A 16,635-nucleotide genomic window follows, 5' to 3' on the forward strand; every position below is an offset into this window, starting at 1 on the left:
AATGCACTCAATACTTGGTCGGGCCTCCGTTTTTCATCAATTACTGCATCAATGTGGAGTGGCATGGAGGCGATCAGCCTGTGGCACTGCTAAGGTGTTATAGAAGCCCAGGTTGCTGTGATAGCAGCCTTCAGCTCATCTGCATTGTTGGGTCTGGTGTCTCTCATCTTCCTCTTGATAATACCCATAGATTCTCTATGGGGTTAAGGTCAGTTGAGTCTGCTAGCCAATCGAGCACAGTGATACTGTTGTTTTTAAACCAGGTATTGGTACTTTTGGCAGTGTGGACAGGGGCCAAGTCCTGCTGGAGAATGAAATTTCCATCTCCAAAAAGCTTGTTGGCAGAGGGAAGCATGAAATGCTCTAAAATTTCCTGGTAGATGGCTGTGCTGACTTTGGTCTTCAAAAAACACAGTGGATCTACCCCAGCAGATGACATGACTCCCCAAACCATCACTGATTGTGGAAACTTCACACTAGACCTCAAGCAGCTTGGATTGTGTGCCTTTCCACTCTTCTCCCAGACTCTGTGACCTTGATTTCCAAATGAAATGCAAAATGTACTTTCATCTGAAAACAACACTTTGGACCACTGAGCAACAGTCCAGTTCTTTTTCTTCTTGGCCCAGTTAAGATGCTTCTGGCATTTTCTATTGGCCAGGAGTGGCTTGACACAAGGAATGCGACACTTGTAGCCCATGTCCTGGATACGTCTGTGTGTGGTGGCTCTTGCAGCAATGACTCCAGCAGCAGTCAACTCCTTGTGAATCTCCCCCAAATTTTTGAATGACCTTTTCTTAACAATCCTTTCAAGGCTGCAGTTATCCCAGTTGCTTGTGCACCTTTTTCTACCACACTTTTTCCTTCCACTCAACTTTCCATTAATATGCTTGGATAGAGCACTCTGAACAGCCAGCTTTTTTAGCAATGACCTTTTGTGGCTTACCCTCCTTGTGGAGTGTGTCAGTGACTGCCTTCTGGACATCTGTCAAGTCAGCAGTCTTCCCCAAGATTGTGGAGCCTACTGAAACAGACTAAAGGACCTTTTTTAAAATGCTTAGGAAGCCTTTGCAGTAGTTTTTTGTTAATTTTGCTAATTTATTGAGATAATGACTTTTGGGTTTTCATTGACTTTAAGCCATAATCATCAACATTAACAGAAATAGATCACTCTGCAATGACTATATAATATATGAGTTTCACTTTTTGTAGTGAAAAACTGAAATAAACTTTTTGATGCTATTCTAATTTTGTGAGAAGCACCTGTATATGCCACATTAGTTCACCTGTACGTTGATATGCAATGACTCACACTAAAATATATAGACTTAGTAATCTGTATTTGAAGTTCTGCATGATATCAGCTTTTGGAGACATCAACTATATGATGATTTCACAAGTATCGCCATTTTAACTGTTTTAATGTTACAACTCTTTATCAAAGGGTTAATTTAGGACTTACAGATTATTCGCCTGTATATTTTGCATGAAATATATTACATTATGTCTACATAGCTATACAGCTTTATGTATATACGGTATACCTACAATACAATTGTACATTGTTTCATCATCTTTGCATATAATATACATTTTTGCCCAGGTGTACTTACCGTGTAGTTTACCCCCTACCACTATTTTGCCAGTGATTGTTTTTCATACTATGTCAATTGTTTTAATTTATTCTCAATAAAATTAGAATTTTTAGAGCTTTGCTCGCTCTTTTTTGTCCATTATAGTCATATGGAATTCTTATATCATGATATGATTGCCTTATTTTTAAAGATATGTACAATAGTATGAAAAAGTGTTTACCCCTTCCTGATTTCCTATTCTTTTGCATGTTTGGCACACTTAAATGTTTCAGATCACCAAACAAATTTAAATATTAGACAAAGATAACACAGGTAAACAAAAAATGCAGTTTTTAAATGAAGGTCTTTGTTATTAAGGGAAAAAGAAATCCAAACCTACATTGCCCTGCATGAAAAAGTGATTGCCCCTCCCCATTAAAACATAAATTAACTATGGTTTATCACATCTTTGTAAGGCTGAGTCCAAATTCCCTAGCCACACACAGGTCTAATTACTGTCACATCTGTTCTCAATCAAGAAATCACTTAAATAGGACCTGCCTGACAAAGTGAAGTAGACCAAACGATCCTCAAAAACTAGACATCATGCCACGATCCAAAGAAATTCTGGAACAAATGAGAAACAAAGTAATTGAGATCTTTCAGTCTGGAAAAGGTTATAAAGCCATTTCTCATGTTTTGAGACTCCACTGAACCACAATAAGAGCCATTATCCACAAATGGCGAAAATATGAAACAGTGGTGAACCTTCCCAGGAGTGACTGACCAAAATTATCCCAAGAGCAGGAACGACTCCTTATCCATGAGGTCACAAAAGACCCCATAACAACATCCAATGAACTGAAGGCCTCACTTAACTCAGTTAAAGTCAGTGTTCATGACTCCACCATAAGAAAGAGACTGGGAAAAATGGCGTGCATGGCAGGGTTCCAAGATGAAAACTACTGCTGACCAATAAGAACATAAAGGCTCATCTCAGTTTTGGCAGAAAACATTTTGATCCCAAAAACTTTTGGGAGAATACTCTGTGGACTGATGAGACAAAAGTTGAACTTTTTGGAAGGTGTATGTCCCATTATATCTGGCGTAGAAGTAACACAGCCTTTAAGAAAAGGAACATCATGCCAGCAGTAAAATATGGTGGTGGAAGTGTGACGGTCTGGGGCTATGTTGCTGCTTCAGGACCTGGAAGGCTTTCTGTGAAAAATGGAAAAATAAATTCTCCTGTCTGCCAAAAAAATTCTGAAGAAGAATGTACGTCCATCTGTTCGTGACTTCAAGCAGATGCGCACTTGAGTTATGCAGCAGGACAATGATCCAGAACACACCAGCAAGTCTTCCTCTGATTGGCTTAAGAGAAACAAAATTAAGACTTTGGAATGGCCTAGTCCTGACTTTAATCCAATTGAGATGTTGTGGCATGACCTTCAAAAAGGGGGTTCATGCTTGGAAACTATCCAGTGTGGCTGAATCACAACAATTCTTCAAGGATGAGTGGGCCAAGATTCCTCCAGAGCATTGTAAAAGACTCAATGCCAGTTATTGCAAATGCGTGATAGCAGTTGTGGCTGCTAAGGGTGGCTCAGCAAGTTATTAGGTTGAGGGGACAATCACTTTTTCACGCAGGGCCCTGTAGGTTTGGATTTCTTTTTCCCTTAATAATAAATACCTTAATTTACAAATTGCATGTTTACTTGTGTTATCTTTGTCTAATATATAAATTTACTTGGTGATCTTAAACATTTAAGTGTGACAAACATGCAAAAGAATTGGAAATGAGGAAGGGAGCAAACACTTTTTAACACAACTGTATATCCGGACCAGTATAGGAATTATAATATGTTTGAGTAGTATGATTGGTTTAGCCTACAGTGAATACTGACAGGACACATGTCAGCTTGGAGATACATTCACTTTTGTTGCCGAGCAGTGCTCGGAATGATGAGCCCTGTATAACCCCACACACACCACTGATTGGCAGCTTTCTGTGTACACTGAGAATTGTCAGAAAGCTGCTAATCAGTGGCAAGGCCTGGGTTACACAGAGTAGGAAGACTACATGGTATGCGACAGCTAGTTTTCAAGTGATAATCTCCTGTAGATCACCAGATCACATACATAGCCAGCAGCTTTTGTTCTGGCCAAAAGAATTTTTAAGCTGCCACCACGACACGGTAGACTCTTTTAGCCCTACTCTACTCTAACCTATTAAATATAAATATATTTTTATGTATTTTTCTTTTTAAGGGAATTACTCACAGACTTTTTTTTAAAATGACCATTAATACAACATACAAGGGACAAATACCGTCACACCATGACCAGATCACTTATTACCACCACATAGTGACATATAATATCACATACAAAGGACAAATGGCGTCACACCATGACCAGACCACATGTTACCACCACATAGTGACTGAATACTACAATACTGATCATTAATTAAAAAAACAAAACACAATACTAAGTGACATTATACACAGGAACTCTGTATTTACTGTCAGTGTACAGGTAATAGAGTGATCATCAGTGACATTATAGACAGAAGCTCTGTGCATAGTATATAGAGTCAGTGTACAGGTAATACAGTGAACCCTGGTAACATTATACACAGGAGCTCTGTATGTAGTGTACAGGTAATACAGTGATCACCAGTAACATTATACACAGGAGCTCTGTATACAGTGTCAGTGTACAGATAATATAGTGATCACTGGTGACATTATACACAGGAGCTCTGTACAGAGTATACAGTGTATAGTGTCAGTGTACAGGTAACACACTGACTCACCAGTGACATCTCTAGCTGAAGCCCTTCATCTTTTCTTTTCTTTTTCATGCAGTGCAGACCGCCATCACTTCTTCCAGCCAGGACTCATTTCTGCATAAAATAACACAGTTACCTAGAGCACGGCATTCCCCTCTTCTTCCCTTTCTTCTACACTACACATCAGAATACTGACGTGCATCCACCATTAATACATAATTGGTTATTATGCAACCCACCATTCCAAATATAAATTATAATATGCCACTGAGCCCCTTCTAGCTATACATAGCCACTTTCCCCACCTAATAAATAAATTAATTAGTACCTGTACTCTTTCCCCCAATTCATTACCAGTCACTGCATACTCAATGCCCCCCACTATATACCTCCCGCTCCCCCACTCATTATATTTACATGCCCCTTCCGCTCCAATTGATTGTCATGTCTTCTCTATCCAACCCTATATTAATTATCAACAGCTCTCCCCCACATTTAATACATCATTTACTCCCCCACCCTCAAAATTCATTATTATTTGCTCTCTCCCGATCATCATCTGCTCTCCCTACCCCCACCTTCAATTCAATTGTTGTCCCTCTTCCCTCACTCTCAATTCATCATTTGCAGTCTCCCGTCCCCTCTCCCTCTTCATCATGTGCAGTCCCCCTCCCCCCACTTGATCATGTGCAGTCCCCTTCCCCCCACTTCATCATGTGCAGTCCCCTTTACCCCATGTTATCCTTTGCAGTTCCTTTTAACCCCCAGTTCATGTGCAGTCCCCCTTTAACCCCCCCCCACATCATGTGCAGTCCCCCTTTAATCTCCTCCCCATATCATGTGCAGTCCCCCTTTAACCCCCCTCCCCACATCATCATGTGCAAGTCCCCCTTTAATCCCCCCATATCATGTGCAGTCCCCCTTTAACCCCCTCTTCACATCATCAGGTGTAGTCCTCCTTTAACTCCCCCACATCATCATGTGCAGTCCCCTTTACCCTCATGTCATCCTTTGCAGTTCCTCTTAACCCCCCACATCATGTGCAGTCCCCCTTTATCCCCCCTCCCCACATCATCATGTGCAGTCATCTTTTAACCCCCCATATCATGTGCAGTCCCGCTTTAACCCCCTCTCCGCATCATCATGTGCAGTCCCCCTTTAATCCCCCCTCCCCATATCATCATGTGCAGTCCCCTTTACCCCCATGTCATCCTTTACAGTTCCTTTTATCCCCGCTTCATGTGCAGTCCCCCTTTATCCCCCCTCCCCACATCATCATGTGCAGTCATCTTTTAACCCCCCATATCATGTGCAGTCCCCCTTTAACCCCCTCCCCACATCATCATGTGCAGTCCCCCTTACTCCTTCCCCCATCATCATGTGCAGTTCCTCCTCCTCCCCTCACCCATTTAATTCATTTTGTACAGAAAATAAAAAAGTTTTGTATACTTACCTCACAGTCGCTCCACTGCAGTGCAGCTCTGCCTCCAGCGTCCGGTACATGTCAGGCGGTGCGTACGCGATGACATAATTGCGAATGCGCCGTCACCTGACAGGTAGTGCACAGAAGATGGAGGGAGCAGGAGCTGCGCAGCCGTCAAGGTAAGACGACTGTGCACAGCTTCGGGAAAGCTCTCGGACCCCAGCACTGTCGTGTGCCGCAGCGTGCACCACTTTGCTGCATGATGGGGCCCAATGAACAGTAGCACATAAGCTGGGCCCCGGACCTGCGGGCCCCTCTGTGTACTGCTGTTCACCTGGCCCAATACACAAGTAAGGGCAGTAATGCCCTGATGGTGGCCCTGACTGATTTTATTAAAACAACAACAAACAGCCCAGTAAGTGACACATCACTGGATCAAGGTCTGTGAACTTACATCATACTGCTCTCAGATTATATAGGAAAAATCTGTTAATAGATTGTATTCCTTTTTTTCTTGCAATATTAATCAGAGGCAGCATTCAGGAGTTTGGGTAAGGTGGGTGATAACGCTGCTAAAAGTACAGTTGTGGCCATAGTACTATTCATATCATTTTTCCAAAACACACGTTCACACAGGCAAACAACCTGTGCCACGTGAATACTTGTATACATTGTTAACTTGCCATTTCCCAAGAGCACACTACAATTTACATGTGACACTATGTTGAGGGCTATCTCTATAAGTCAGCGTCTGTTCCCTTCACTGAGCGTGGTTTATCTCTTCCCCAATAAACACGGACCTCTCATTTCCTGCCATAGGCTTTGATCTGATTTCCAAGTTCCAGATAGACAGAGCGGCTTCAGTGGGGGCTATCCAGACTGTGGTGGGGACATCGCCATTCCAAGTGGCCTATCAGTTGGGAACAAATGTTGACTTCAGGATTCTAACCAGGTGCGTTACCTCCATCAAATCAATTATTTTTCTTTAATGAACATATAATGAAAGTATCTGTTTTGTTTAAGTACTGTGTGTGGTCACACTTTAATTAGTTTCCTGCTTCTCTAAACTGCTTTGATTACATTAAAAGTAATTTTGTGGATAAAAGGATATTCTAAACAATATGGGAAAGCAAGTAAAAGACTTTAATGTTCAAGTGGAAGCAATTGAAGTGAATTAGTAAACAAATTAAATTCATGACAAAGACAGCATTGTCTTCTGTGCTTTTTTATTTTTTATTTTCTACATTTATCCATTTCTAAAATATTGACAACTAGCTCCCCCTTGTGACATAAGAGAGACAGTGCAGGTGCTGTTCATAGGTTGTGGTGCTGAATTTTTATGGTATGATTTAGATAAAAACTACTTATATAATAATAGTAATAATTATAGAGATTATAATAATAAACAAAATTGTTAATAAAATCAATAATAATCATCATAATTATTTTTGTTGTGAATAGCAGCACAATCATGCTTGAGACTAAATATATAAAATATAGTGATGTACACAAAATGAGCTAATTAGTGTAATTGCTGATTGCTCACTTGACTGTTATGGCATTTCCATCAAGTATGCAAAGAGGGCAATTAACGTGAACGGCAGTTGTTTGAATTGGACAATTTAATTAATAAATGCAATTACGGTAAGAAGATTTGTATTCTTATGAAACTAGATGTCTTTAATGTTTAATTGCTTTCAAACTCGTTAACAATTTCTTTGAATTCTTAAGGAAGTTATTTAATAAGGGTACTGTCTTAGTCTGCATTGTTTTACTGCACGAAAAGGAAGGAAGCGAGTATTTCTGCATACATTCCTATGAATTTCTTGCCCATTACATTCTGCTTATAGGCACATCTATGGCAGTGGGCTACCAGAGGAATATTCCTTTATGTTTACTTTCCGGATGAAGGACAGCACAAAGAACAAATACTGGACTATCTGGCAAATCGTAGACTCGGAGGGAAAGCAGCAAGCAGCTATCAATTTCAACGGCCCTAAAAAAACCCTTGAGTTCTCTTATAAGGGAACAGATGGAAAGTTGAACACTATCACCTTCGCCCATCTCCCATTCCTGTTTGATACTAAGTTTCACAAAGTTTTATTTAGTGTGCAAAAGGATAAAATCACACTTTATATTGATTGCATCAAAGTGGATTCATTCAAGCTGGTCCCAAGAGGCAAAATTAGCCTGGATGGCTACACTATCATTGGGAAACTGAAGAATAACCATGAAATATCTGTACCGGTAAGTGTTTTTTATGTTTTAATTATATAATTTAGCTACTTTTACAGCAGATATGACACTGTTATAAACAAATTTGTATAATTTAATGTCATTAATTTTACGAGTCTAAATTGTTATTATTTCATATGGATTCCGTGCTGTATTGTGTTCTCCTTTTAACGCTTAGTTTGGCCAAATGTTATTGGGAGTGTCCTGACTCTTCCCTTATGGCAGATGTTGGGAAATAAAATGGTTGGGCATGTTGAATTTTAGCAAACCCAATCCTTTGCTTCCAAAAGAGATTAGCTGCCTTTAGAAGTGTCTGTGACCAGCTAAATTCCCTATTCTTCCAGTGGAAGGACATGTACAGATCCAGATTAGATATTAGAAAATACTTTCTGACAGTGAAGGTGATCAATGAGTGAAAAAGGCTGCCATGAGAGGTGGTGAGTTCTCTTTCAATGGAAGTCTTCAAACAGAGGCTGGACAGACATCTGTCTGAGATGGTTTAGTGAATTGATCAGGAGGTTGGACACGATGACCCTGGAGGTCCCTTCCAACTCTAACATTCTGTGATTCTATGATTCTAAATACAGTTCAAGGTTGGCAAGATATTATTCAGCAAACAGCTATTGAAAGTGTATGGGCATTTTCTGGCTGGTAGCACAAAACCTATCCTAATTATTTAATAATTTATTTTGTAGACTAGCAAATAAGTCTAAACACATAAAGAGAAAGCTGACCGCACTCACTAAGTCAGGACACCTGCTCTTGATCCAAGGAACCCACTTGGAAGTAACAGCAATCAGGAAAAAGTAAGAACAGCGTCCAATCCTGGTGAGAACATTGAAAAAAGCTGTATTCTGCCATAATATGATACGACGTTTTGACCAGCAATAGGTCTTTAGCAAGTATGTACTTGATATAGACCTAATGCTGGTCGAAACGTATCATATCATGGCAGAACAAAGCTTTTTTCAATGTTCTCACCTGGATTGGACGCTGTTCTTACTTTTTCCTGATAGCAGATGAGTCTATTCATATAGAGTCTATTGGTGATTAGTTTGAAAGCAATGAAAATGCCCTCATGTATACTATAATGGCAATCATGAGTGGACACAGTATCAACTATTTTTTCTAGCCACAAACTGAACGCTCCAAATTATTTAAAGATTCAACTTCTTAATGTCTCATATCTCTCTTCCTGGATGCCGTGTCCTTTCAAGATGATGGGTGGAAGAAGTTAAGTTAAATGACTGTATGATTAAATTAATGCTCATAGCATTACCCAAAATGGGACCATACCACATTCTGCTACCTTTCTCTGTGCATAACAAAATATCTGCTCAAGTCTCACCTGCATAATTATGGCAGCCATGGTAGTTGGTCTTATAAAAAGTACCGAGAGCAATAACTTACACTTGTGGGATAAGACGATAGTCAAACCAATGTTGAAAATTGGAAAGCCATTGTCAAGTTTCCAGGCAAATCTTATCTTTTGGATCAGTGCAATTTCAACATGCTGCCATTGATTCATTTGTATAATTGTATCGGTTGTAGTTCTCATATCACTGTGAAAGAACTATGCTCCATGATATAAAGATTAAGATTACAATTTTCCTACTTAACTCTTCATTAGCTGGCAATACCAAATTACTACTAGCAGATTCTGTTCCAATATACATTTAAAATGGCTCAGCAGAAACAAATGTCCTGTATTCAAAATCTCATCAAAAGCGGCATCAAAAAAGTTTCCAGTTTATACAGCAAGTTTTTCTGCCATAAAAATACATTGTAAAAAATACCACTGGTGAACATTTTGTAACAGCAATTCTTCCTCATTATTACCAGAAATAACTTTGGCTTGAAGGATTGGGAACAATTCAAGCTGAATAATGCAGCGTAAATTACTTTTAAATCCCCTAATCCCCAGTTTCTACAATCCAATTTCATAAACATCCACCTCAGTCTCAGATATATTTCTATCCAAATTATTATCCAGATTTAATAAGGAAAGTAAAAGAAAATGCTGAGTTAATTTTTCACTAAAGGTATCATTTATACTTGTGCAATTTGTTATTAGCCTTGAATTCACTAGGAATATTTTCTTTTTCATAAAATCAAATGAATAAGTTTCGACTTGTCAAGTTTTAAGGACTATGTTACAAATTCACGCTTAAAGTAACTTATTGAATATATCTGGTAAATGCATACATTTGCTTTAAAAATTCAGCTTGCAATTTTCCAAAACTTGCGTGAAATAGGATGAACATTGTGAAAATGGTTGGGGAAGCTGATCTTTGCTGTATGATTTGTTTGATATCGCACAAAGCTGGTATCAGTGTTTCATTTATCTTCTAAGCTGAGCCAAAAATAAACAAAAACAGTGAATTAATAAAATAGTGACTGCCTTTATAAAATATAGCATTTAAGCACCACTCCAGTGTTTTTTTTCCCCTTCTTTTTATTGCAGTGCTGAAGTGGTGCTTCTACTCTAAGGTCCCTGCCTCTACTCTCATACTTACTAGCTTCTGTCTCCAGCAGATTGTGACCTGATGGTTTGCTCCAGTGTTTGCTAGAGTGAGCTGGAGGTCACTTTTCTATTCAAGTCTATGAGAACCTCATTCTCGCTCTCTTAGACTTGCAATGAGTGCTTGTGACCATGACTTCTGGCCAGTCAGAAGTTGGCTCATGGACTGAAGTGGTGCCAATAAATGGAGAGTAAGTATAAGATGATGGTCAGGGACCTTAGATTGGAAGCATCACTCCAGCACTGAAAAAAGATTTGTGGCTGGCATCCTTGGCTCACCATCATGGGCACCTCTAGAATTTACTAGGACTTGTTGAACCGCTGTTTGGTGTGAAATGGCTGTTGTCCTCGGTGCATTCCGTTCACCCCTGCAACCCGATGTTTTAATTCTTCTCTTAACCTCTTCCCGACATTGGACTATTTCATACATCACGGTCAACCGGTATTTACCGACCTTTGCGGTATGGATATGTCATGGTGATTTCCTGCACACAGGAGCTGTGTGCACGCGATCACTGCCGGCCCAGTGTCAGCTGATTCTGATAGCTGACACCAGGCACTCAGTACAGGAGCAGTGCCCATACCGCTCCTGGCACTTTAACTCTGTTAAATATTAATTAATTGACTTATTGCAGTATAGAGCACATTGCTTCTTGCTGACAGTACAAAGAGCTATTTATGTATATAGGAGCTCAGAGCATAAGTCCACTCCATATACAGGGTAACACGTGATCCGTAGAGAAGATATATAAGCGTCTCTTAGGAGGGTGTGGGGGCCTTTTGTCACGTGGGATTGTCACCTCCCATCTTCACCCTCATTCTCTCCATGGATGTCCGAGAAGGAAGGAAGGAACAACAGCTGTTGGTAGCCATGAAGACCTTCAAACTTCAGACACACAGACAGATGGCTTCCATTCGGAACTTGGGAAAGAGGGGTAACTAATGCTGATCTCTACACATGGACAATCCGTTCGTAACTATTTTCATCTGTTTTATGTTTTTGCTGCAACCCGATTTTTCTGTGGACAATTCAATAAACCACTACCTTTTTTATGAGAATATGACGACATTTTTCTTTTAAGAATGACGCACCTGGTTAAGTCCTGATGTAAATAAATGTGCAGGATAAGCATATTTAACAAACTCCCTAAATACTGTGATCAAAATTGATCACAGTATTTATCAGGCAAGCAGAGGGAGGGAGCAGCCCCTTCTGCTCTCTGATCGGCGCCCTTGCGACGTCATCGTGTGATCCGATGTTGCCATGACAACATCCGGATCACCAGAGCTAGCAAATTTGCTACAACACACATGTTGCAAGTTTGTCTGTCAGTACAGCGCTCACAGTATGTAAAGCATAGCAAAGCTCTTGCTTTGCTATGCCTTACAAGCGATTAGACTGACAATTTGTAAAGCATAAATCAAATGGTAACACTGGAGATTAGGGTTGAGTGAAACGGGTCGTGCATTTTCATAAGTCGCCGACTTTTGGCAAAGTCGGCGTCTCATGAAACCCGACCCGATCCCTGTGCGGGGTCGGCCATGCGGTACGCGATCCTGGCGCCAAAGTCGCGTTTCGTATGACGCGTTTAGCGCCATTTTTTCAGCCAATGAATGAGCGTGGGCAGAGTGATGACATAGGTCTTAGGGGAGTGAACGCCTATCGTCATGTTATCGCTTGTGCGCAGTAGGGATTTGGAATGTGCAATACGAAATTTTCTGTGCTGGGACGGAGGGGAGAGAGAGAGAGAGAGAGAGAGAGAAAACAAACAAACAAAAAAAACCCCTTCATTGGGTTTCGTGTTTCGGCCGAAACCCGACTTTTCACGGTGGTCGGTCGATTTCACTCGACTCGACTTTTAAGACAGTCGGGTTTCACAAAACCCGACTCGACCCTAAAAAACTAAAGGTCGCTCAACCCTACTGGAGATACAAAAAAGTACAAATAGGGTCTTATCTGATAACCATGTGGTATAAAATATTATAGGTACGCTCATCTGATAGGGCTGTGACAGTCACAATTCCAATAGAAGCATGTAAAGGCTGCAGCAGGACCACTAAGAAGATACGTTACAATGAATGAGGAATATGGTGGTTCAGAGTCCGCACTGCCCAAGGTTCAAAGACACGATCAAACACGAAGATGAAGCATGAATGCGGTTTATTATCAACGCTTTTCAATGTTTCCAAGCCTCTTCATCAGGACCAAACCACAATGATGGTATCTCTGAAAATTTCATCTTGTCCTGCAAAAAACAAGCCCTCATGCAGCTCCATCAGCGGAAAAAATAAAAAAAGTTATAGCTCTCAGACTAAAGCGATGCAAACATAATAATTTTCCTATAAAATGGTTTTTATTGTGCAAAAGTGCCAAAACATAAAAAAAATATAAATGTGGTAATTGTACTGACCCAAAGAATAAAGCTGCCTTATCAATTTTACCACACAGAATGACATAAAAAAATAAAAAAAAACTATTTCTGAATTGCTGCTTTTTGTTCATTCTGCCTCTCAAAAATCGGAAGAGAAAGCAATAAAAAAAAGTTATGTGTCCAAAAATGGTAGCAATAAAAACATCAACTTGTCCCGCAAAAAACAAGAAATCAGATGACTATGTCTGCCGAAATATGGAAAAATTATGAAGAAAAAAATATAGTTAGCTCACCTGTGTGGGTACGTAGTTCCCAGAATAGGTGCAAGCCTCGCATGGATAAGGGTAGAACAATCACGGCAGGAAAGAAAAAAGATAGTGGTTATTCAGCGATGTATAGGCTATGTGTGTTTCTGAATAAAATATAGACCATGATTAAGACGCAAGTCGAAACGCATTAGTCTTAAGAACAGCACCTAATGTATATTTGTGCAAACCATGCGCTCACACTTGGATTAATTATCAACTGTTTGTTTTAAATGGCTAAATAACTAAATAAAAGCTATATTTTACTCTAAAAGGCAAATAGCCTACATCACTGGATCACCATTATCTTTTTTCTTTCCTATTCCTGCTGTGGAAAAATTATTGCTCTCAAAATATGGCAATGCAAAAACCAGTTTTTGTGTATGACAGCAGCCAAACGTAAAAACCCGATATAAATCTGGTATTGCACCGACCCAAAGAACAAAGGTGACTAATCATTTATACCACACAAGGAACAGCGTAAAAAATAAATAAAACCAATTCTTCACCTACTGTTGATTTGTTAGTTCTGCCTCCCCAAGATCGCAATAAGGTTCATGTCACATTTATCCTGCTTTATGCGCTGAGAGATTGCATAGGGGTTTCTGTGTAAATCTCTGAAATACGTGATTTGGACAGAACCCCCAGTAGAACATTCCCTATAATAACACAGATGGAGGCAGTGTGGACTCTGTCTGACCTATGATCCGGTGGTGTCCTTCTTGTTAGAAGTGCATACAAACACGGTCTGCCACAGTTTTGTGCATTTCTGAAAAAAAGGACATCGCTGAACAGAGGCCAAACAGACTCCATAGTAACTCTGCTGCTTCATTATAGTGAATGCATCCTTCGGGGGTTTCATCTGAATCACGTCAATCAGAGATTTAAATGAAAACCCCAAAGTATGTGCTCAGCATGGAGCACAGGATAAGTGTGATCCCAAACATTATGTAAAATGAAAAGCTTTAACTCAATCCACAAAGCAAGTCCCCACTCAGGTCCGTCATCTGACAATGGAAATATAGGGGGCCTCGATGTTACTGGTAGCACAAAGGCTCTGTAAAAGCAAAATGGCTCCCGGTTCCCTCAAAACAAATTCAGCAAATTCTGAGCTCCCAAATCTAAATACCCTCCTTGCTTTTGAGCCCCACTGTTTGCCTAAACCACAATTAGCATCCACATGTTTGTCATTTCTGTAGCAATGAGAAACCACCTAATTTATGGGTGCATGTCTCCAGAAGCATGAGCTGGGCATAATGTACTTGTCACGATTAGTGATGAGCGAATATTCTTGTTACTTGAGATTTCCCGAGCATGCTGGGGTGTCCGCCGAGTATTTTTAAGTGCTCGGAGATTTAGTTTTGCTAGCCAGCATAAGTACATCTGGGGATTCCCTAGCAACCAGGCAACCCCCACATGTACTTATGCTGGCTAACAGATAAAAATCATTCAGCTGCGGCAATAAAAACTAAATTTCCGAGCACTAAAAAAATACTCGGAGGACACCCGATCATGCTCGGGAAATCTCGAGTAACGAGTATGTTCGCTCATCAATAGTCACGATTCATTTTGTGTAAGTTCTGACAGCTCTGGTTCTGCTTTAATTTAATCGTGTTTTTTTCCTTTTGGGCCAGCAAGGGTTAATGCCAGTTTCCTTGCTGGCAGCTGCTTTGTTTGCCTGTCAGCTGATGTGCGTGGTGACCACTCCCACCATCCTTTAAATAGTCACCTGACGCATCACCTGTTGGTGATAGAGTTTTTCTTTGGAGACCAGCCGATGAGTTGGGAGCTCTTTGGTACCAGCGTGTATCAGCTGCTTGATGTCCTGTTTCCATATCCTCTGCTGTGTGGAGCTTGCAGCATAAGCTTGAAAGCTAAGTTTTCTTTTTCCCTGTCTTTGTCTGTCTCGTGCTTGTCACTACCCCCCGTGTTTACACCATCTGTGGTGGTGAGGCTAGCGTCCTTGCCGGCCACTGTACTAGCCAGGGTATAGTGAGGTGACAGCTAGGGACTAGGCATGTGACGGCAGCAGGGGAAGGACCCACATAGGGCATTAGGGGAGCTTAGGGATAGGCACAGGCAGTGTTAGGAGGTGCCCCATCCCTCGTTCCCTATTGTTAGGGCCTTCCTCTCCCTTTTTCCATCCCCGTGTTGGTGTTTGTTGTGCTATCCGCTGGATTGACCCTTGTGGATCATGACAGTACTGGTCACTACAACATACTGGTCACTACAATGTACTGGTCACTACAACAGCAGTTTGCGATTTTCACTCACCAACATCCACTGGTGCTTGTTTCTGGAAAACACCCGTGGAGTCAAAATTGTCACTATACCTGTAGATAAATTCCTAAAGGGGATAATTTCCAAAATGGGGTCATTTCAGGGGGGATTTTGCTCTTCTGTCACTTAGGGGCTCTCTATATGGAGTCCGCCAACTATTCTAGGAAAATCTGCACTCCAGGAGGCAAATAGGGTTCCGTCTCTCCCGAGTCTCTCCGTGAGGCTAAGCAGTACTGTACAGCTATATATAGGGTATGCTTACATTCAGCAGAATTTGTGGGACAAATTATGGTGTCATTTCACCCATTTCCCAGTGTTAAAATGTAAAATCTGGGACTAGCCCAACATTTTGGTGGTAAAAATGTAATTATTTTTTTCTTCACTGCCCAATGGAATAAAATTCTGTGACCCACCTATGATGTCAACATGATCACTGCATCGCAGATGAATTCATTGAGAGGTGTAGTTTGTAAGTTATCTCTTATGGGGGGTTCTGCTGTTCTGGTACCTCAGGGGCTCTGCCAATGTGGCATAGCACCCTCAAATTAGTCCAGCAAAATCTGAACTCAAATATGGAGCTTCGTCCCTTCTGAGCTTTGCACTGTGCCTCAAAAGTCGACCACATATTGGGTATCAACACACACAGGAGAATTTGAACAACAAATTTTAGGTTACATCTTCTCCCGTTACTCTTGTAAAAATGAAAAATTTGGAGCTAAAATAACATTTTTGTGGGAAAAATTAGATTTTTTTTAAATTTTGATGGCTTTACATTATAAGCTTCTGTAAAGCACATGGGGGTTCAAGGTGCTCACCACACATGTAGGTATATTCCTTGAGGGTCTAGTTTCCAAAATAGGGTCACTTGTTGGGGGTTTCCACTGTTTAGGCACATCAGGGGCTCTCCAAATGCGATATGACATCTGCAGACCATTCCATCAAAATCTGTGTTCCTAAATGTCACTCCTTCCTTTCTGAGCCCTGCTGTGTGCCCAAACAAAATTTTTCCACCACATATTACTCAGGAGGAATTGCTCAGGAGGAATTGCAAAAAAAATTTGGGGGTCCATTTTTTCCGGTTACCCTTGAGAAAATAAAAAAATATTAATTGTACAAATAAGACGTACTGTA

The 16,635-nt window shown here is 40.6% G+C and overlaps 1 protein-coding gene across 1 annotated transcript in view; it reads left to right on the top strand.

Moving 5' to 3' along the window:
- The window catches only part of COL9A1 (collagen type IX alpha 1 chain), a 217,546-nt gene that overhangs the window by 3,331 nt on the left and 197,580 nt on the right, over window positions 1-16,635 (top strand). The window contains exons 4-5 of the mRNA XM_077289959.1: window positions 6,611-6,743; window positions 7,642-8,038. Of these exons, the coding sequence (XP_077146074.1) occupies window positions 6,611-6,743; window positions 7,642-8,038 (530 nt within the window). The remainder of the gene's footprint in view (window positions 1-6,610; window positions 6,744-7,641; window positions 8,039-16,635) is intronic.

Source organism: Ranitomeya variabilis, chromosome 2, assembly GCF_051348905.1.
Source record: "Ranitomeya variabilis isolate aRanVar5 chromosome 2, aRanVar5.hap1, whole genome shotgun sequence".
In the NCBI taxonomy this organism is placed as follows: domain Eukaryota; kingdom Metazoa; phylum Chordata; class Amphibia; order Anura; family Dendrobatidae; genus Ranitomeya; species Ranitomeya variabilis.